Source organism: Rissa tridactyla, chromosome 6 (genome assembly GCF_028500815.1).
Source record: "Rissa tridactyla isolate bRisTri1 chromosome 6, bRisTri1.patW.cur.20221130, whole genome shotgun sequence".
Lineage (NCBI taxonomy): Eukaryota > Metazoa > Chordata > Aves > Charadriiformes > Laridae > Rissa > Rissa tridactyla.
This window is the reverse complement of record NC_071471.1, coordinates 26,926,030-26,947,412: the sequence shown is the minus strand read 5'-3', so window position 1 is coordinate 26,947,412 and position 21,383 is coordinate 26,926,030. Positions and strand designations below refer to the sequence as shown.

General features: G+C 37.0%; 1 protein-coding gene across 13 annotated transcripts in view; it reads left to right on the top strand.

Annotated features, from left to right (window-relative positions):
• DLG1 (discs large MAGUK scaffold protein 1) overlaps window positions 1-21,383 on the top strand; it is a 162,005-nt gene that overhangs the window by 8,778 nt on the left and 131,844 nt on the right. For all 13 annotated transcript variants that reach the window (XM_054207241.1, XM_054207237.1, XM_054207236.1 and 10 more), the window contains exon 3: window positions 5,695-5,861. In XM_054207241.1, coding sequence (XP_054063216.1) covers window positions 5,695-5,861 — 167 coding nt within the window. The remainder of the gene's footprint in view (window positions 1-5,694; window positions 5,862-21,383) is intronic.

The following is a 21,383-nucleotide window of genomic DNA, read 5'->3' as shown; positions in this document are numbered from 1 at the left end:
GGAATTGCTCAGATGGATGGATCTTCAAGTGAAATACTAAACTGAAATAAGTCAATTTCTGAAAGAATTCATAAGCTCCTTGGTTGCTTGCAAGCCTGAGGGGAGCATGGTTGCACTGAAACGTTCTCCTGAACAAAGCTGGTATTGAAATGCTTTGTGCTGTAAAGTTTGTACATTGATGCAAATGTATCTAGTGGTTTTCTGACTCACTGACTTTGACATTGGCCAAAATTGGTTTGTTCTGCTCTTGAACATCTATTGGAAAGGAATATGTCATTGATGTCAGTGCAGAATTAACTATATAGCTGGAGCACGTAAATCCTGGTCATGCTGCTGTGCAGAGGACCTCAACAGGCTGGAGAAATGGGCTGACAGGAACCTAATGGAGTTCAACAAGAAGTGTAAAGTCTGGGGAGGAACAATGCCGTGTACCAGTATATGCTGTTTGCCAGCCCGATGGAAAGCAGTCTTGTAGAAAAGGGGGTCCTGGTGGACACCCAGTTGAACATGAGTAAGCAGTGTGCCCCTACAAGAAAGGTGGTGAATAGTGTCCTGGGCTGTATTAGACAAAGTACTGCCAGCAGGTCAAGGGAGGTGACCCTTCCACTTTGCGTTTCAGAATGCAAAATATGAATTTAGAGCTCATAAAAAATGAGCAAACAGAAAAGAAACGTGAACTTCCTAAATTAATTCTTGTTCATGCACAAAGCTGTTAAATACATTAAAATTGAAAATCTTCAAATGTGGATACAATTAATACCTCATATATGAATGTGGTTGTTAGCTTCATGTGTATTGTGGTAGCAGTTTGCAACTTTGTGTAGTATACCATGTAAGGGCAACAGGTCACTGTTTTACATGCACAGTGTCCAGTGCAGTCTGTTGAAGTAATTGTGTCAGTGTTTTAGTCCTTGAAATGTTAAGCTTGTGTGGAATTTCCTGGCATTTATTTAAGAAAAAAAAAAATTACAAACCAGAAATGGTCAAGATGCTTAAAGCGTAAAAATGCAAAGCCCAAAAACAGTAGGTTACTGTGATCATTGAAGGACTGCTTTTAGTTTTTTTTAAAAATACTTTCAATGAGTACTAAATGCCAATTAAATTTTAGTGATTCCCTCAATACCATAACATTAAAAGTCCTATATCAGAAACCTAAAGAACATCATCATGTAAAAAATTACAGTGAGTTGCTTAGTACTTGTTGGAAAGCCAAAATATATTAAAATATGGGCAGGGAAGGGCAGGGAATGGGAGACTGAGTGGTACAGGGAATCCTTCCCATGGAGATGTATGGTGTTGATAGTTTCTTCCTCCTCATTGTGTTTTCTTGAGGTTATCTGCTAACATACTCTGTGCTTCATTCTTTCTTCATTACTTTTCAGTTCCATGTTGCATTTGAATTCCTTGTATATACGGTGTTTTTATACATATGCTGGATGCTTGTTCTTTGTTCTGTTATCCCACAAACTGTTTTTGCCCAGTTCTCAAGGTTGGTTTCCTTTGACCAGTAATTAGGAGTTGAGGAGTTGTTTGTAGCCTTGAGGCCTCTGATATCATCCTGTGCCTTTATTCTCAAGGCCTCTCCTGTCATTCTGTGCATGTGCTCCCCTCTGCAGTTTTTTATTCTGGAGTCATAGGTAATTCATTCCCTATAGAATAACTACTTGTTATTGGAATCTGTTAGTTACAGAAATACACCCACCCACTCTTGTTTGTATATACGCTCTATGTGTGTGCATGTACTTATGTATAGCATTTATTTAGCTTCGGACAATTGTGTAATGTAACACCTATTGGTTTTACATGTATTTATATATAGTATATATGGAATGCATATATAACATTTATATGAAAAATATATATTTAAATATTATCTATGTATAAGCTGTGTGTATTTATATATAAGTATTTATGAAAATAGGTGTAACATCACACGATTGTCTGAAGCTAAGTAAAAGCTATATAAATTAGATAAGTCACCTGGTCTTTAGATAATTGCTGTTAAGAGTTGGACAAGCTAAAACAGAGCTCCACGCAGGCCAAGACAAGTCCAAAGGCCTGGTTATTAGCTTAGCATGAGGCCCGTGGCCTTTTACAAGCAATGTCAACACCTTGTTTATGGTGTTACACTGTTCTCTTAAGAAAATGCCACTAGAGGTGTCCCATCTTTGACTTGCAAAGTTACAGCTATCAAAAGGTTCATGTGTAAGTGAATACAGAGAATAATTCTGCTCAGCTTTATTTTACTAGCTGGCTATACTAAAATTACATATTCCTTTCTGCAGGAAAGGTGTATGTGGAGAACTTGGCTCGACAATGAGATTTTTAGAACATGCATGCATCTTAAGTTTCCTGATTACAAGTGTACTCTCTGTTGAATATACAGCAAAACGTGTCAGACACTCCACATACCAGTAGAAGTGGCAAGCAGAGACCTTATGTCCGATTTCTAAGGAGCACGGAATAACTCTATCTGAAGGAACGGTGTCATGTTGATGGTTGTCCTCAGTGGCAGATCGTCTAGACAGAATTGATGTAGGGTCTTGAAGTGCCATGAAATATACTTAATTTAGGAGATGTTGTAAGAATTTGTTTGCTTCTGCAATTCTGCAGTTCTTTTAATTACTGTGCTGTGGTTTTTAATGAACCTGGAACTCCCTTGTGAAGCTGATTTGGATTTCAGTTTATATTCGGTAGATAACTTTTTCTTGTTTGCTTTAAGAGTGAGCAGTTTTAGCTTCTAGTGTATCATGTTACTGGTGAACGAACCTGTTCAAAGAACAAAACTAAGATGAGTGGGGAATACAAGAAGGGAAAAGAAAATAATACACCAGCAAACCGCTTGTAGTTAGTTGGTCAACTTATACTGTAATGAGTACTGGAAGAAAATACTCTGTGTGTCACCATTGCTTAGCTTTTCACATTACTAATAATTTAAATTATTATAAATACTAATATGTTATTATAATAAAATAATTTTCTTTTTCATGTCTTAAGAGTCCTCCTTTTCAGAACTGGTGGTCTGTCACTTGCTTTGTATAGACTTTTATTCTTGTTGCCATCAAACATACTGCTGATTTGGCTGCTTAATGTGGATTTACTTAAAAGCTGACCAGGGTGATTTTCTGTGTTGCCCACCATTCATCACTTTCTGTCACTTTCACTTTCCTGAAACCTTGTGCTCCTATTTTTTTCAGTGTCAGTCAGATGTTCTTTTAATGTTTCCCCACTGGTTAGAAATCTTCCCTGTCTTTATTTCCTTTTACTGCTGTGTGATATCTGATTTGAATTATTTCTCTGTAACTTAGCTTGAGATATAATTTGTCTTGAAATTAGTATGAGAGGAAAGGTCTGGGACATGAAAAAAAAACACATCCAGCTTGAAGAGGGAATCTAACCATAAATTTAAACTGCTATTTGTAAGAATCAGGAAAACTTTTCATATACTAATAATGCATCCACAGCTAATTATGACTTCAGAAGATATTTAAGTGTGTTCATGTGATTAAATATGTTTTTGAGCTGATACATAGCAGTAGACCAGCAGAAGAAATTTTTTAGGTTAGATTTAGTATGCCCTGACTTTCTGGCTTTAAAAAATGGAAATGTCCAGCGCTCATTCATTGTGTACCTAATGCATTCAGGGTGCATAGACTGCTTACCTATACTCATAAGTACTTAATGTTTGCATTCTGAATAGTGAAATTGTAAATCTATGTTTGTTTGGTTTGTTTGTTTTTTAAAGATAGATATTATCATATAGACACCAAGTTTCTAGAAACTTTTTTTGAGAGTTTGGAGCAGGTTCAGGATAGAGAGAAACTAATCGCCATATTAAGTGGTATTTACATTTTTGACATCTTTCAATAGTAAGTCTATTGTGATGTCCTTCATATAGAAGTGGAGAAGGTGTATGGGAAATAATGTGCTTTTTGAAACAAGTTATTCTGAAGTATGAATAAATGGCTACCTTCTCTGTCAGGGACTTAAAAGAATCATAGCAGAATGGAGAATCAGTGCCCTAGATTTCTGTTGCAAAACAGTTGCACAAATAACCCCTTCCCATAAATAATGTAATAATCTTCCTGGCTTGGTTGCTGTGGATTGCAGCTATAGAATCAACTTAAACCACTGCCTATTTTAATATACAAAGTACTCTCTATTGAGGGGGGGAGGGAAATATCTGTATTTGGTGTGCTTGATTGATGTATTAATGTTAATGCAGCTACAAGATAAATTTACAACTGAGGGAGCTAATGTGAAAGATAGATTTAAAAGCAATTTGTATCTCTTAGGCTGCTTTGCTCCTGTATATCTAGGTCACTTAACATCTTCTGCAACCCTCACTGCTATTTCTTCCAATCAGCAGTGCTAAGAGCAAGTATAACTTTAAAAATTAATGTAAGCAGTTGATAGGAGTTTGACTCTTGCTCAGAGAAAAAGATACAAATGGAACTTGAGAATTGCAGTTTTCTGAAGTGGTAGAGAGCAGGAGTGCAATGTTTATATAAAAAAACCAAACAACCTAAGACTGGAACACCAGCAACAGTAAGACTTCTCTTATTTGTGTGGTCTTTCTTTTGTGGTGCAGCTTTATAAAGGAATTAGTTATTGTGCCTCTGTTACTGACTCTGGGCAGCTGCTGAAAAGCTACAAGATTTGGCAGATTAGAGTCCTCCTAATTCATGGCTGGGTCCTATTTACTTCTTGGGCTAGCTGTGTCTCTATGTTTGTCTCTTATGAAGTTGGTGTAATTAAAACCATGAGTTTACAACTCCTGTTTAGCAGATTTTTACTTTGAAGAAGAGACTAAAAGCTTTCCAAGACAATGTCTTCATTTGTCTACTCTTCCCTTAGCCTATATTTTTTCAGATTTTTTTTTAATGTGAGCGTTTACAGATGTGATTACAGTTGTGGTAGCAAGTTTCGTGTGCGTATACTTCCATAGAAACACATCTGATGCTTCTTTAGGTTGTGTTATTTCTGTTGTTGCTTCATGTAGTTGACAGGATGTCAATAAAAACTAGTGCAGACAGATTCTTATTCCCCAGAATTTTCCATTTGAGTCTTCAGGAAAAGCTGTTTATTAGCTCATAAGTATGAGCTGTAATTCGTACTGTTAAAGTCTCATTGTATTTCTGTTACTTAGACTGAAAAAGCAGACGATGAGCCACCCTGATCAATCTCCATTTGCTTAACTTCTTGCAGCTTCTTGCAAGTTCTCACTCTTGCCGATTTCATCAGTATACTTCTATTTCTGTGGACATTTAATTAAAAAATATACCCAAAAAAGACCTTATAATATTGCCATTGAGCAGTAAATTTCAGATAGCCAAAGGCTACACTAGCGAAGTTACATATACCATAACTTGAAGCATGGACACTCATCCATTCCACTGCTCCGCTGCAGTTATTCTATATGCTTCTGCTGTTCCTGCTGCAGATCGTTCTGCCAGGGTCAGTGGCAGGAGCCCAAAGTGAGCAGGGACACACAGGCTCTGAGATGTGGGGCATAGAGAGTGCGTTGCGTCTCCTGTGGGGAGGTTCGTGTGATCTTGGTGATACAGCTTTGTTTGTAATAGGTAGATAAAGTAGTAGGTATCTAATTTGTTTTGCAGGAGGAAGATGTTGTTAAGATCAGAATGTTATAGAAACTATAAAGCCTAATTTCTTAATTTTTTCACATCTTTATAGATATTCAAGAATTTTATGAAGTGACCTTATTGGACAATCCAAAATGCATCGATCACTCCCAGCCATCTGAACCAATACAGCCTGTGAATACCTGGGACTTCTCCAGCCTTCCAAGCACAACAGTGACATCAGAAACACTGCCGAGTAGCCTTAGCCCAAGCGTAGAGGTATGATATAGAAATCTCTGGTTTATTTTTCTTGTTGAGACTATTAGCTCAACATTATTCTCTACATTTCCTTCATTTTATAAAATATTTATTTCCATAGAAATCTTACATTATTAATATCAATAGTCATAGGGGATTTAATTATTGAAATGTTTAATAACAGATGTGCGCATTTTGCTTATTCAAAAATTTATAAACTTCAAAGGTCAAAGGTACCATTAAGTGACCATTAAATTGGATTTATACTTTGAATTTGGAACCTCACTGACAGGCTTAGTATGTTTGTACTCATCCATACTGACGACTCTTCAGTCATTACTTCATTAATAATTTGAGAAATCTGAATCTTTCTGATAGTAAACTTGGGAAATCTGGATCTTTCTGATAGTAAACTTTTCCATCTGTTCACTAGAAGGTCTCTGCTAATTATACAGCTGTGTTTTGGAAGGACTGTTTTTTTGAAAATTACATTAATCCAGTTGTCACTAGTGAGTGGTGAGAAAACTGAGCAGGGAAATGCACATTGATATATATTTTCACTAGATGAAGATCTTCCTGCCTAAGTTAAAGTTACAATATTGCTTGAATTTTTTTTCATCGGACCTATTATTTGTCACCAAAGAGGTGAACTTTGTTTCAAGTGTGCCCTCAACAGTAACAGCATTGGAAAAGGTGTGTGGACTTCTCTGTAATAACTGAAGGCAGCGTGCTGTGATGACCCACTTTCATGAAATTGTCCTAGAGCTCAGGAAGAGCAATGGGGGAGATAAGCCAAGGGACCAGTGCTGCAGCCTGTAGGGAAGCTCGGGAGCTTGTGGTACCCAGCAAGACAAAGTGGTGCCTTACTGAGTGCACTGTATCAGATGTTGTTTGGACTATGTAAGAAAGTCCACTTAGTGGCAGAATGTAAGTACTCATGTGGTGTGGTAGTGAGTTCATGCAGTTAAAAAAAAGTGCTTGTGCTTATTGTAGCTTTTCTGAAATTTGTCATATTGAAGCTGTTATGAAATGTGTCAGAAATGCCTTAAACTATAGAGGAAATCCAAGAGTTGTGTTGTGTTCTCTCAGAAAGTAGAAGGTGGCTAGTAGATAAAAGATAAGGTTTTTAACCTAGCCAGGGATGAGAGTTATATAGCCAAGAACAGTCATTAAAATCTCTTTACATGAAAAAACTGAGCAGCCTAGGTAAACCATATTTTTCAGGTTTTTAGGTAATTGAACACTGAGGGATTAAAAGTCTACTTAAACTTACATTGTAGGAATGGATTATTTTCCCTTGATTTTTGTGAATCTTGATTATACACTGGAAAATTTAAATTATGTCTCTTTGGAATCTTAGTCACCTGAAATTGTGTGGAGAAGGCCACTGTCATCACAGTCACCTTAATGAAAACTTTCTCTATTGTCATCTTTGGAGAAAATGGAGTAATGCTAGGTTATATGAGAAATAGTATGGAAAACACCATTGTGATATTTAATTGTATGCCATGATCTAATTCTTAGGCTTAGAGCTGTAGGACTTCTCTTTCTAAAGGTATGGTGGAAATGGAGTCTTTTAGAAGCAGGAGGAAAATGGACTGTAGATAATCAGGTAGGCAAGGATAGGCGAAGTTTATTTTGTCTACTGAGGTGTTTTAAAATAAGCTGGTTCTAATGCGTTTCATGTTTGCATGTGCAAAGGACTTAATGAGGCAATTTAAGAGTCATTACAGTTGCCCTTAGTCACGGAGGATGGATGAAGTTCCAGAAAATAACAGATGGGCAAACACTACCTTTTAAAAAGGGCCCATATAGGAGCAAGGCAGGAAAGGAGGATCCAGGTTTAACAGGTACAGGGAGTGATTCTACAGTCTTTTTTTATCTCCTTAAAAGCAATAAAGGAGCCAAATAATAGCCATCATAGTTGTTGATGGTAGTTCTGTCAAACTTAGTTTCATTCTAATGTGGTAATAGTTCTTGTGGTAGGAAGAAACAGTAAATGTGATCAGTTCTGACTTCGGTAGAACTTTTGTTGTGGTTTAACAGGCTATCTTTGGAGATAATAGTTGAAGTTTCTAAAAAATGCATCCTAGTTTGAGTTATTAGTGAAAATATCCTGATTAAATTAGAAATTAAACCCTGTGAGAGGAGTGGTATGGTGCTGCTTCAGAAGCTAAGATTAGAATGAAGCCTGTAGCAGTCGAAGTAATTAATGGGCAGGCTGTAGTTCAGCAGGACCGAGTGCAGTGTCCTGCACTCTGGTTGTACTTCAGCAGCAACCATAGAAGTTGAATAGCTAAGATGTGGTTTCTCAGAAAAGATCTGGGTCATTTTTGAATCTCAAGGTGAGTCAACCATGTCATGTTAATACATGAAAAGAAATACCTTATTAACATAAGAGTGTAGTGTAAAACTTCTGTTCTATTTAGTCTGCATCAGGCTTTGCTGGAGATACTGCCAAATTTAAGGGTACTATGGTGTAAAAAAGATGTGGAAGAATTTAAAAATGCTTAGAAGAGATTGACAAGGAAGATCTAAAGCTCGAAAAGAAATTAAGACCGATGGAAAGATTTGATGCTGCTTAAAAGAATTGAACACTTAATTGTGAAATAGAATTTTCCTGTGTTTGTAGGCAAATGCGAAAAAGGAAGATAATCTTTTGGCCTATACAAGAATTATTAGACTTACACTATAGTAATAGGCGTAGCAAAAATGTTTTAAATGTTTTCTTAAGCACCAGAATAGCTGTACATGGGCAACCTCCCTTATTGAAGGTCTTTAAAGGCAGCATAACTGTCTTAAATGGCTTAAATATTTGGGGTTTTTTCCCCTCTAGTATACCTAATACAACAGTGTAATGAACTTGAGGATTTATGTACCTAGCAAGCCATTTTGTTGTTAAACGTGCTTCTAATTCCAGCATCTGGGATTGTGAAGGAAATATCTGCTGCTGTGAGTTTTGTGTTGCGATGTTCCAACTGTAGCACATGTTCTCTGCTTCCCCTATGGCGGAAACCAGCTGAAATCTGAAGTATAGTATAGGGTATACCATTAAATCCAGGCTTTGTGATGATTTTCCTTCTGGCCCCCTCCAGAAACTGGAAAGCTTATCCTATGAAAGTTTGCTTATTTTGCTACCAAAAGTCCACAATAAGAAAGATTAGCATCAGCTAAAGGGTAGTGTTGTCTCTGTCTTTCTAAATTTTACGTGAAGAGGCATGTGAAGGTGTAATTCAAATGTGAAGTTGCATTTTTAGTTTTTATTCTCATGCGCTAGTAGACTGCGAGTAATGCAAGGACTTGTCTGTGGCTCTGGAGCAATGAAAACAGGTACATTATCATGGCAAGATCACTAATGTGTTGAAAGGAAGAATGGCCTAATTTAGGAATTCTCATCCTTGACCTAAGTGTATGTTCTCAGCTGAACTGTTTCCTAGATAATGCAGCTGCTTCTCCAGTACAGTCTGGTGGTCATGGTATATAATGTTACCTAACAGAAACTGATATAGTATGGGTTACTTTGTTGTTTTTCTAAGTGGCACAGATTTCAACACTTAGGACAAAGCCACCTGCCTTTCTTCAGATTTTTTGTCTCACATATCATATGAAAGTCAGACAGTTGTTTGACCTTCAGTATATGAAGGTCAGATTCTACATTTGCCGCCAGTATTTAAAAGCGTAGTTGCATGTATTAGTATTGATGCTAATGTATGTGAAACTGAAACAAAACTTTTCTCACAGTCTCTGTCACCTACAGTAAATGGTACTTTGTATTTTGTTAGTTAGAATTCGGCTTCCACATTATAGTTGTAAAAGTGGACAATTTTGAAGAGTGATTATTTCAGTGTTGGCTTCGTTTGCTTTTTCTAGTATATCCGAATGTCTTAGTTTAGCTTTCAGATATCTATGAAAATTTTTACAGTAAACTTATCTTATACATATTATTGGCCTTAATTCTTTCTTTTTCAGTGACTGTTGTTTTTTAGTTCATATACCCATAAGGCAATACCTTTCCCTCAATATTTTGAAATTTAATAAAAATTATGAGGAGAACGTCTTATGTATTGACAGTTTATATTCCACATACTTGCTATGTGTAGTACGTGAAAATGAATGTTTTTGTCCTGTAAAACTTAATACATTTTGGTTTCAATAATATGCTTCTTTTTTAGCACTTAGGTGTTTTATATATTGGGTTTTAATGAACGCAAGGATGTAATGATTCTGGTACAGCATGTGTTTAATGATTTGTTTTGCTTGCTGAAACTTACTAGGGATTGGAGGGAACTTGAGTTTAGTATATCTGATTTTGTTCATAGACAGCTTTTTTTTAACAGAAACTGTCACTTTTTGAACTTGCCAGGCTGCTGTCCAATTCAATATTAGTTCACTAACCAGATCAGCATACCAGCTGCACTTTGAGGTTATTTTAGCTGTATTCTGTTGCTTGCCAGGCTGGTAGGGCTGTAGGTGGTAAGAATGGGACAGTTTATTCTTGCTTGCAAATTCTTAGCCTTGGAAGTAGTATCATTCAACCCTGTTTCTTTTACCTCAATGATATATTTTTGCTGTAGTTACTCTGGGCCAAATGAGTATTCTTTCAGCTGACACTTGGATGGTACATGTGAGAGTTGCTTGAGAGTGGGAATATAGTGCTCCCCTAAAGTGATTAAGGATTGTATTACAAGAACTTTCTACACAGCTGACTTTGGGAATGACTTTTTAGCAATGTGTGCTTGTGTATATACATAGAATAGTGGTATACAAGCTTAGGTTGCCTGAGGACTTTTAATGGAACATAGCCTAGTTCTGCTTTTACCTTCCTACTTCTGGATCAAAAGACTGGATTTTGTAATCCCCACAGGTATTGTATTAGAGAAAGTTAGAGCTACAGATTGCAGTTTTCCTGTTCACAGCAATCTGTTTTCTTTTCTGTGCTTTATTTTTCCTGGAACCTTATTTGACAGTTTTATTTGTTTTATTCTTCGGTACAAAAAGTTGATGAGGAGGTAGAAAAAAAAAAAGATACAAGGCAGTGATAAGCAGGAAAGGAATGTTAATCCTTTCAATACTAGGGACTAGCAAAAAAGAATATAGATTTAATTTGAAAAGGAAGAAGGGTGCATACCTTTTCCTTATGTGCATCAAATACTGAGTTTTAGGTGTACATTGGCAAAGCAGTGAACAAATCTAAAGCAAGATCTCTTAATGCTAATAATCGTGTGCGAGAAGTATGTGTACAGGAGGGAGCAGTCTTTTAAGGTGTTTGCTGTGATCTGTAGTGCCATCTGTGGGTGGGACAGTTTGTGTTTGGGAAATACGTGGTGAAACTTGAATCACTGGTAGAAATGTCCTTTGACCTAATTGAGTAGTGTATTGCTAAGGAAATAGTAGTGATATTCTTTTCTTTTTTTATCTGTAGGGTATGTTTTAATATTGTGATCATTTTAATTGAAGCTAAAGAGCGAACACTTTTTAACTTAACTTCTCAGAGTTAAAAGTAGCTGCAATAACTTGATCTTCGATGCTGAAAAAAACCACACACTGAACACAGTCTCAAAAGAAATGTTTTATCTTAGGAGGTGGAACTCTATCTGGAGTGTCTTTCTTCTTCTTACAGTTGGGCTAACAGATCTCTGTATTTAGTGAGTAATGGTGGCTGAAGTACTTTGGTCTGATCTGTGGTTTCCCCGTTTATCTGCACATGCCCATGTGTTTAGTGTCTGGCAAGTAGAGACTGTCTGGCTCACTGTATTCTAAGGCTGTTTGCCAATTTCTTTTAATAAAAAGAAAGCAAATGAGGAAATAAGGAAAATAGCTGAAATTACAGACATGTCAGCTAAATTTGAGCCATGGGAGGGTGGAAATGAAACTCTCTAAACACCTTGAAATCATAAAATAATTCAGGCTCACCTGTGAGGTCGATCAGATTGCAAAGAGTTTCAACCAGCTGAGTCCTGAAAATCTCCAAGCATGGGAACTGCAAAACCTTTCTGGACCACTGGTTTCAATGCTTGACTAACCTCATGGTGAAAAAGCTTTTCCTTATTTCTGATTTAAATCTCCTTTTCAATTTATTTGCAGTTTCTCATGTCTTTCCATCATGCAGCATGCACTTGGCTCTGTCTTCTGGGTAACCTCATTGTAGGAACTGGATGGTTGCTTTTAGGTTCCACTGAACTTTTTTCTCAAAGCTAAAGCCTTGTGCCCTCATCCTTTCTTTAAGTGGCAAGTCTTCCAGCCCCATCAGCATCTCAGTGGCCGTCCGCAGAGCTTGCTCCAGGTTATCAACATCCTTGTAGTACTGGGGTCCCCAAAACTGAATGCAGTATTCCTGATGCCTTATTAGAAGTGCCAAGCAAAGGGTAATAATAGTTTTGCTTGATACTACTGACTGTTTCTGCCAATGCAGCTCCTATTAGTCTACGTTTGCTATTAAAACATGCTGCAGACTTGTGTTTGGTTTGTTCAATATCTGTAAAAAGACAAATAATAGTCAACGGGAATATTCTGAGAAGGTATAAAGTCAAGCTAACTTAATTTTCAGCTACAATATAGGAATTGGTTTTGTTTACAAAGCAAGTGGTGAAGTATTTTTGAACTTTGTAAGATTTTGATAGAATCATACAATCATAGAATTGCTGAGGTTGGAAGGCACCTTTAAGATCATCAAGTCCAACCATTAACCTACCCTGACAAAAACCACTTCTAAACCATGTCCCTAAGTACCACATCTACCCTTTTTTTAAACACCTCCAGGGATGGTGAATCCACCACCTCCCTGGGAAGCCTATTCCAATGTTTAATAACCCTTTCAGTGAAAAAATGTTTCCTAATATCCAATCTAAACCTCCCCTGACATAACTTGAACCTGTTTCTTCTTGAGGAAGAATATAGGATTCCTCTTAAGAAGAGCTGACATAGTCTAGAGGAAAGAACTTTGGGTGTATGGTTTCTAAGGGAATGAAAACAATTTAATCAGTAGCAGTTTGTACTCAATGGTGCATCAAGCAGTTAATCGTGATCTTAGAGGAAATCTCGGAAAGAGATAACTTGCATATGTAGAGTGTGTTATTAAAGTGGCAGGATACTCTAGTTCTGTTTTTCTGTTTCTGAATTTTGTTGACTGCGATATCCTCACCTGGCCTTTACAAATGCAGTCAATCGTACCTGTCCATAACAGCAAGCTGTTCCTGGGACAATCCCAGACCTATTGCACTGTTTTCAAATACCATCTTTGCCTTAATATTTATAAAGATTCAGTACTGGCTAGTTTGATGATATGATATGCTGTGTCTGATTGTTGTATTCCCTGTTGTCATACTGTTTTTTCTTTGTGCTTGTAACTCTGTGTATCTGTTGCCCATTACTTATATCAGCTCCTTTTCTGCAGAAATGATGTGTTTGTTTTATACGAGTGCCTAGCAGTGTATAGTCTTGGGTCACTCAGGAGCCTCATTGCCTTCTCTGTGTTAACTTTACAGTGGGGAGATGGTATTTGGCTTGTTACGTATTTTGCCTTCAATTCTTGAAATCTAGGCTGTTTTTGTAAATAAAAGAATGTTGAGTCTTGAACCAAAGCTTAAAAAAGTCTTCCAGAGGCATCCTTCTTGTCACACTGAATGCAAAAGCAAACAAACAAAAACTCCATTCTTGCTTCAGGATGCATACACAAGCAATAAAAATTTGCTATTTTTAAAAACTTTTCTTTCTCAATTCAGAAGTAAATAGAGAACTTACAACAATGATGTAGATTTGGTATCTAATAATGTTTTTTTAACTTGTAATAATTACATCTTGCAGACAGGTTCAAAGGTAGCTAGATAAATTAAGTTACAGCATCTTACAATTTTAATGCCTTCTTTACTAAAGGAGCTGAGAAAATACTTGCAGTGATGATAGTGCTTGATATTTCCTGAGTCTTTGAAATGTCTCCTCAAATATGCTGAGGTCGGGCAATTGACATACCCTTGCAAAGCTGAGCTGAGCCTGCTTCTCTGGTTACACCTGTGACAGCTGTGTGTTTTAAGCAGGTTTTCTCATAGAGTCTGAGGGCAAATTAGCATTTAAATAACCATATGCACTTTTAAATTTGTGGGTAGATGAAGAAATTATTTATCTGCAAAATCAGTATTTTCCAAAGTATTGTTTTCATTTGCATGATTTATTTCTATGTATTGTTTATCTCTGCATGAGTTTTCCTTTATTTAGTTATCTGATGCCTTTGTAGATCAGATCTCTCACACTGGAAAATAAAGAAGCCTGTGACGGCACAAAAAGTGATTGCCAAACATAGCCTGAAAGAATTGGTAGATAATTTGAGGCAAGAAAAAAATACCTCTTTCCTTTGTGTTTCTCACATGAGAATCATCCTTTATTTTTTAATATTAAAGCCACAAATAGTGCTGCGTTTTTTTCCTGATGGCTAAACTGTGCAGAACGGTTGTTGCTGATTGTTACTGAGATCACTTGGAGCTGACAGGACAGCAAGGTTTATTTTCAATAAGTATGAATGATGTGAACAGGTTGCAATGCTTCTCACAAGTTCAGTAGAATAATAGTGATTTTAATGGCTAACGGCACTATGTGGAAATGTCATACTCTTCAGTGTATTAAAAAAAATGGGCTTTTTATGCATTTCATTATTTTGATTCAAGTTTTGGTGTGTCCTTTAATATGTTTCTGTTGCTTCTCTCAATAAAATTTAAGGGAAAGAAGGTTCTAAGTTATTTTATTAAATTGTTTAATTCCAGTAGTTTTAGTTTTCATTTCCTTACCTAGTTCTTATTTTGAAAAAAACTGTCTTCTGAGCTCTAAAATTTAACACATGCTTGCTCATTCGAGGACTTCTAAAATTTACCTTCAAGAACCTATATAATTGTTTCTCATGACAATGTTAAACCTCATGAACGTTTGAGTCTTGGTCAATCTTTTTCAAATCTATTAATTTCTTCAATGTGCAGAATTTCCAACGAAAAGTCTGCAGAAACTGCTTTCAGGCTAGGAAAAACTTTATGTACAGTGCTCTCCTCTTTGGGTGCTTATGCATCTGTGTGCTATATTTATGAAAACGTGTATTCGTGCTTGCTACAAATTTTTTTGCTCTACGAGTGTGGTATGTGTGATTGGTGTCTCTCTCTGGGTGGCCATTCTGTTGTTTGTGCTTAGCTGAAGATGGGTCTCCAGAGAACCGTGCAAACAGTTGCCAGGGAGGGCTTTTGATCATCGTAGTGGTGCATTGATTGGTAAAAGGCTCTAACGTAGCTTGGTTGTCCATGCTATTCTGATCCATGCAGTGGATGTGCTATGACTTTTCAAGCATGCTTGTTATGAGACTTCTCTGTGCCCTCTGCGCTGACATGTTTAGTGTGCCTGTTCATGATAAGCAGTCTAATCCACAAATCCTCAACTAAGAAATGCCTTTTCCCACCTTTCGATCGGTCTCTTTCCACATTACAGTCTGCATTGGCAACCTGAAAGAAGTGATGTGCTTCTATGGGAAAAGCAATGGGCCTCAGGTCTTGTTAAAAGGATGATAGTGAGTGGGAGGGGAAAAAATAGTGTGAGGATGATCCTGAGTTCTGAAAGAATCCCAAAGAAGGCAAGAGAATAAAAAGGTGAGGGAAAAGAAGAAAGTGATTGCTCCTGAATGTAAGCTTGTTGTAGCCAGGATTAGTCTGCAGAAGCTTAATCTTGAACCGTGGTGGCTGAGAGAAATTTAAGTGTTGAGAAAGTATCAGTGATCTTTGCCCTTTGTAGACAGAGCATGAGGGACAAGCAGGGTTTATGTGTGCTATTGGGGCTCCTGAAGTGAAGTTTGTGCAAGAAACATACATGTGGATTGACTGCATGTCTTGGACTAGTCATTGGAGATGTTTCTGGGCAAGACACTGGACATGTGCTAAGCCACCTAAAAATACATTTCCTTTCTTTACGAGTACCTTTTTGCATACTTGCACTTAGTCAGTTTCTCTGGCCTTTATAGTCTGCCCAACAGAAGACTTGGGAAATTCAAGGATAATTTCTATGTGGGGTACCTTGTGTCCATTCAGTTATGAGAGTAAACTATTATTTTTTTTTCCTCCTCTCACAAAGAAGACAAAGCATCAGCTTAACTGGTGCCCTGCTTTTCTGCTTTCTAAAGTCAGAACTTTTAGACTTTTACATGGGTTGAGCCTTATCAATTGTAAAGATGCATTATTTTTTTTTTTTCCACTGATGCTTTGCAGCAGGGAAAACTTCACCTACGTGTTCATTAATAGAAATTCTTCACAGACTTTATAGACAATATGGGAATGAAAAGTTTCTCTGGCTTGACTTGGACACACAAGGTGAAAATCCTGGTCTTGGTGGCTGAATGGTGTAAGATTTACCTTGAAATTCCATTCAAGGTGAATGGGATTGTTTTTACTAGTGTGCAGTCAAGCTTTTCTTTAATTGTTTGGGTTTTTTTGGATGTGGTTGGGTTGTCAGGTTATTTTTTGGGAGGATATTTGTGTGGGTTTTTTTGTTTTGTTTGGTGTTTGTTTTTTTTGTTTTTTTAAATCAGAGAAGGATTTTGCAATGTCCTTTTTTTCTCTTTGCTCTGTAAACACACCACCTACCTGCAAAATTAAAATAAAATTAAAAAAAAGAACAGTTTCCTTATTTCTTAACTTTTTCTTTTCTGTTCCATGCCCTCCCCTCTATGTATGGCAGGGTCAGGGAATCAAGCAGAGTAAAGTTGCAGGAAACTTAAAGTGAATAGTGGGAATGCTCTAAATGCATGCTTAGTATATTCTAGAGTTGTTTACTGAGGCGAAATCTAATTGGTTTGGGTAGTTGTACATCTTGTGCTAAAAGCAAAATGATGCAGATGATAGTTAATAGTTTGCAATAATTTATTAAATTTTTTCAGTATACTTCATTGTGTTTCTAGCAAAGGTGTTGGTGCGAGACCTAATAGGACAAGATAGTGGAAACTGAGTTAACTAGTTCTTTTCAGTGCCTCTTGTGGGGAAATTAATGTAATACGGTTCTTAGCAATGTACGAAACTGACAGTTTAGTCTTTCATAGTACGTAGAAGGGGTGTTTTTTTTTGTGCCCAAGTGTTTGACTTTTCCCAGCTGTGCTAATTAGGCTGAGAAGACAATGCCTGCACATACAAACTTCGCCTTGTCACTGCATTATAGCCTTACAAAAGGAAATGAAATTCTAGGTTAATTCGAGGCTCAAAATAGCATTTCTCTTGCAATATGCATTACTCTTTCCTTGCCACTTTCATCTCTCCCTGTTCTACATGGAATATTCCATTCATTACTGCCTAAGAAATCAGTTATTTTGCAGTCTGCAAATGCTGAAATGACGTTAGAGGAAAAATACTTACTTGCAACCAAAACTATTTTTGAACAAACGCTTCATTTTAGAAATTGTAACCGGCTAAGAAAAGCTGGATTGAGATTTTTTGCTGTAAAATAATTTTGTTTTGCATTTCATCAAATGATTCCCTATGATGCTCATGTGTTAGGTAATCCTGAAAGAGGAGTATATGAAATAGAATACGAGGAGGTACTTAACTGGTATGGAAGAGGATTTGACATCTTTTGTAGGATATTTTCAAGGACAAATTTAAATTTTTCAGACGTAGATAATCATAATAGGTTAAGAATCTTTCATGAAACTTAAAGCATTTGTATTTTAGCTCACTGCTTTTTTTTTTTTTCTTCCACGGTGTTTCTACCTCTGAATGAATCCAAAGGGAAACCTGGCACACATTCTACTGTTTTGACTATTAAATAAGTGTGCTCTTTCCCGTTCTGTTGAGATGCTGTTTAGCTGTGATTGAAAATAAATCTTTTAAATGTTTGGAAAGATACCTGCTATGCTGAAATGATGGATTGCTTATGCATTGTAACAACAAAGGTAAGATGATAAAGCTTTTGATTAATGCCTACAATCTTGAAAGTTCTTGTTGAATCTTTCTTCCAGTTTTTGTCTACCTGTAATGAAAATGTCTTGATGGTTTTCTAGTGTTGATTTTTAACTTTAACTGCACAGATTGCAAAATAAATTCTGTAGTTTTTGCTAAGAACTATCATAGATGTTAATTCTTCTAAGAGCTAATTATACACATATTGAAAAACTCAAGTGTAGTAGAATGACGAATTTTTGTCATTTTGCAGTAAGATTCTTTTCTACAGAAATTCACTCTCTTCAAATGTGCTAAAAAAGTTGTTTGCTTTTTATTCCAGAATGAGGAATTCCAAGTGATGTTTTACATAACCTTTATTGGGACATGTTTAAAATAATCATCAAAGAGAATAAGATGCATCTGAGAATTTGTGTTAGGGATGGATATATTTCAAGATGCTTTGTAATTTTGACATTTTGCTGCTTTGAGATGAAGACGCCTGGATTGCTTAGCGTCGTTACTTCTGTGCTAGGACAAAGTTTTGTGTGTGATTGTTTTTAATACAGTCCTCTTGCAACTGCTAAAGATAAAATCTGATGCATAAACAGAATGTATTAGTAGTGTGCTTGTGAAATATTGACATGGTGAGTTTGGTTTTTTGGAAGCTTTTTATTTTTCTGTATTGGTCCCTTTTCCCTGGATGTTCAAATATTTGCAGGTTCAATTTTTTTTAACAAGTTACTTTGACTTCTAGCATTTTTCTGGATAAATTGAAACCATAAAACTTCTTCGTGCAAACATCCTTCTCAAGAAGTAGAATAAAATGGAATGTCTTTGAGAATATTATATGGGTTTAGTGATAGCTTTTATAAAAGAAAATGTCGAGATGCTTATCGGTCTGTTTGACACAAGGAAGCACAGGCTGATTGGAATGGGAGACGTTACTTTGTCTCTCACCAGCAAAGGAGTCTTTGTGGTGTCTGAGCTGTTGGTTGGGTTTTTTTGGAAGTGAAACTTACCCTTTAAAATCATGTTTGATTAATTACATTAACTTATGGCATTTCTGCTTTATTTCTTTTAAAATATTCTCTTCTGTACAGTGAGGTTCGGATCGTCTTATTAATTCCTTGACTTTGGTTATATCAATATGCACCTTAATTTTGTTGTACTTATTTAAAAAAGGGAGGGGCAGTGCTGTCATTTTTATAATGGAACTGCTCAACTTTAGCTTTATTTTGTGCATTTACTTACTTTCTCATATCTACTTGTCTAAGAGCAGAAAGAAAACTTACATGGCAAGTTAAGCCAACAGAAAATGTATTCTGGGGAAAAAAGTGTTGCTTCTTAGTATGATTAGCCTAGCTCTGAGTGCTAAACGAGTAAGACTGCTCACAGAAATGCTGCACGGGAGAGGAAGAGATCATCCTCTCTGCACAGTGTAGTCTTAGATGAGCTTAGACTGATTATGCATTTCCACCTGGAGTCTTCAGCACTTAATCCTTCCTGCCTGTTTCATGTGAAGTTTTGGCCTCATTTAACTAAATGCCGCTGTACCTTGCAGCTTCAACTAAAGCTGTTTGTTTAAAGTGGGGCTTATAAAAGGACTATGAACATGTGTACATCTCATGACTTGAAAGTTGTAATCTCATGAAAAATACATTCCTTAATTTTGTGCATAAATCTGTTTCTCAGATGTAAAGGAAAATGAATGCATGTAAGGCAATTTTGAAATCAGCATTAAAGAAACGTATCACAGGATTAGTAATAGTGTTAGATGCTTCCCCCTTCTCCACCTCGAGGTGGAAACAATTTGAAACAATTGTTACTCTGTTTTCTAGTGAGATAAATTTTATACTGAATTTGAGAAATATTTCATATTTTGATCTTCGGTAATTCTGTTTTACTTAGTTCAGAATTAAGATCTAGTCACGATAGGCAAACAGCTCCTTAAACTACTTTCTGTTCTGCCTTCTAAGGTCTATGTGGTTTACTTTGCCCTAATCTAGTGCAAAGTGTACTGATTAATACAGGTTTTTTTTTTTCCTCCTTATGTGGGCACATTTGGTTTGATGTAGGTAGGCAAATTTGCATCACTGCAACCATGGATACTATTAAGAGCAGGCACGTGGGCTGAGCTTACAGTAATGATTTTTATTTAAGTAACAGTTTTAAATGAGTTCATGGCACTTAAAAATATAGAATATGAAAATTCATTAATTTTTCCAGAAAAGCAATTTTTGAGCAGTCATTTGTAGCTTGTTGTCCAGTAAAACAGTTGAATTTAAAGTGATGTAAAATTTCTTCAAATAGCATGTCTAGTAAGACCACTGCAAGAGATTGCTTCTTTTACACCATATTTATTTCAAAATACAAAGAAGCATGCTGCTTGGACTCTACCAGAGCAGTATCGGTCTAGTCCAGTACTTTGTTTCTGACAATAGCCAAAACCTGGTATCGTGGGAGAAGGGAAGCATGTATGATGCATCAGCCTATTACCAAGGGAGAAAGATGAAGGTTTTTATTCCAAGTTGTTAAGAATCGTAAGCCCTCATAAGTTCTGGGTCATCTCTGTTCTGGACAAGCACAGTGATGTGGCTGTGCAAGGTGGGAGGCTACATGGGAGCACAACTACAGCCAGTGTGACTGAAGTTAGAAAGATGACACTGGGTTTGTGTGATTCCTGCAGATTTCCTCACTTGGTATGCAGTGTACTGTATTTCAGAGAGTCCCATTGTTATTATTACCCTCAACTTAAGAGACTTGTGCCTCCTCATCTGCCAGTTGCAAGTGCAAAAGGAAATGACAGAATCTCCTGGATTGGAGGTGATCTAGTCCAACTACCTGCTTAAAGCAAGGTCAGCATTAAATTCAGACAAGGTTACTTAGGGCTTTGCTTAGGTCTTGTGAATCCCGTTGCCCTGTCTCAGTTTTAAGGTTGTCTCTCCTGCTGTGCACAACAAGGGCCAAACTTTTGTTTTCTTGGTAGCCTCCTCTCGGACATTAGAGGGCTGCTACTAGCTACTGGAAAGCTGCCTTTTCTCCAGGTTGAACAGGCCCAGTTCCCTGAACCTTTCTTCATTGTACTTCAACCCCTTGACCATCTTGGTGGCTCTCTACCATAGTACTTGTTTCTATATTGAAACAAGTCACCCTTGTGATGAACACCTAGCCCCTCTATGGTGAGGGACTTCTTAGGATGTTGGGTAATGGTAGGACTTAGAGGGAATGGATTAAAACTAGAGATGGAACGATTCAGACTGGACGTTAGGAAGAAGTTCTTCACCATGAGGGTGGTGAGACACTGGAACAGGTTGCCCAGAGAGGTGGTGGAAGCCCCATCCTTGGAAGTTTTTAAGGCCAGGCTGGATGGGGCTCTGAGCAACCTGATCTAGTGGGAGGTGTCCCTGCCCATGGCAGGGGGGTTGGAACTAGATGATCTTTAAGGTCCCTTCCAACCCTAACGATTCTATGATTCTGTGATATTCCAGATATGATCTAACAAGTGTTTGAAAAAGCATAAGGAGAGGCTACAGTGCAAGTTTTAACCTTCTGGAGGTACTGTGCACATAACAACTAAACTCTGATGTTGGTAGGAAATAAAATATGATAGACGCAACTGTGTGAAAAAGGAAACAACTAAAATCTAGGCTTT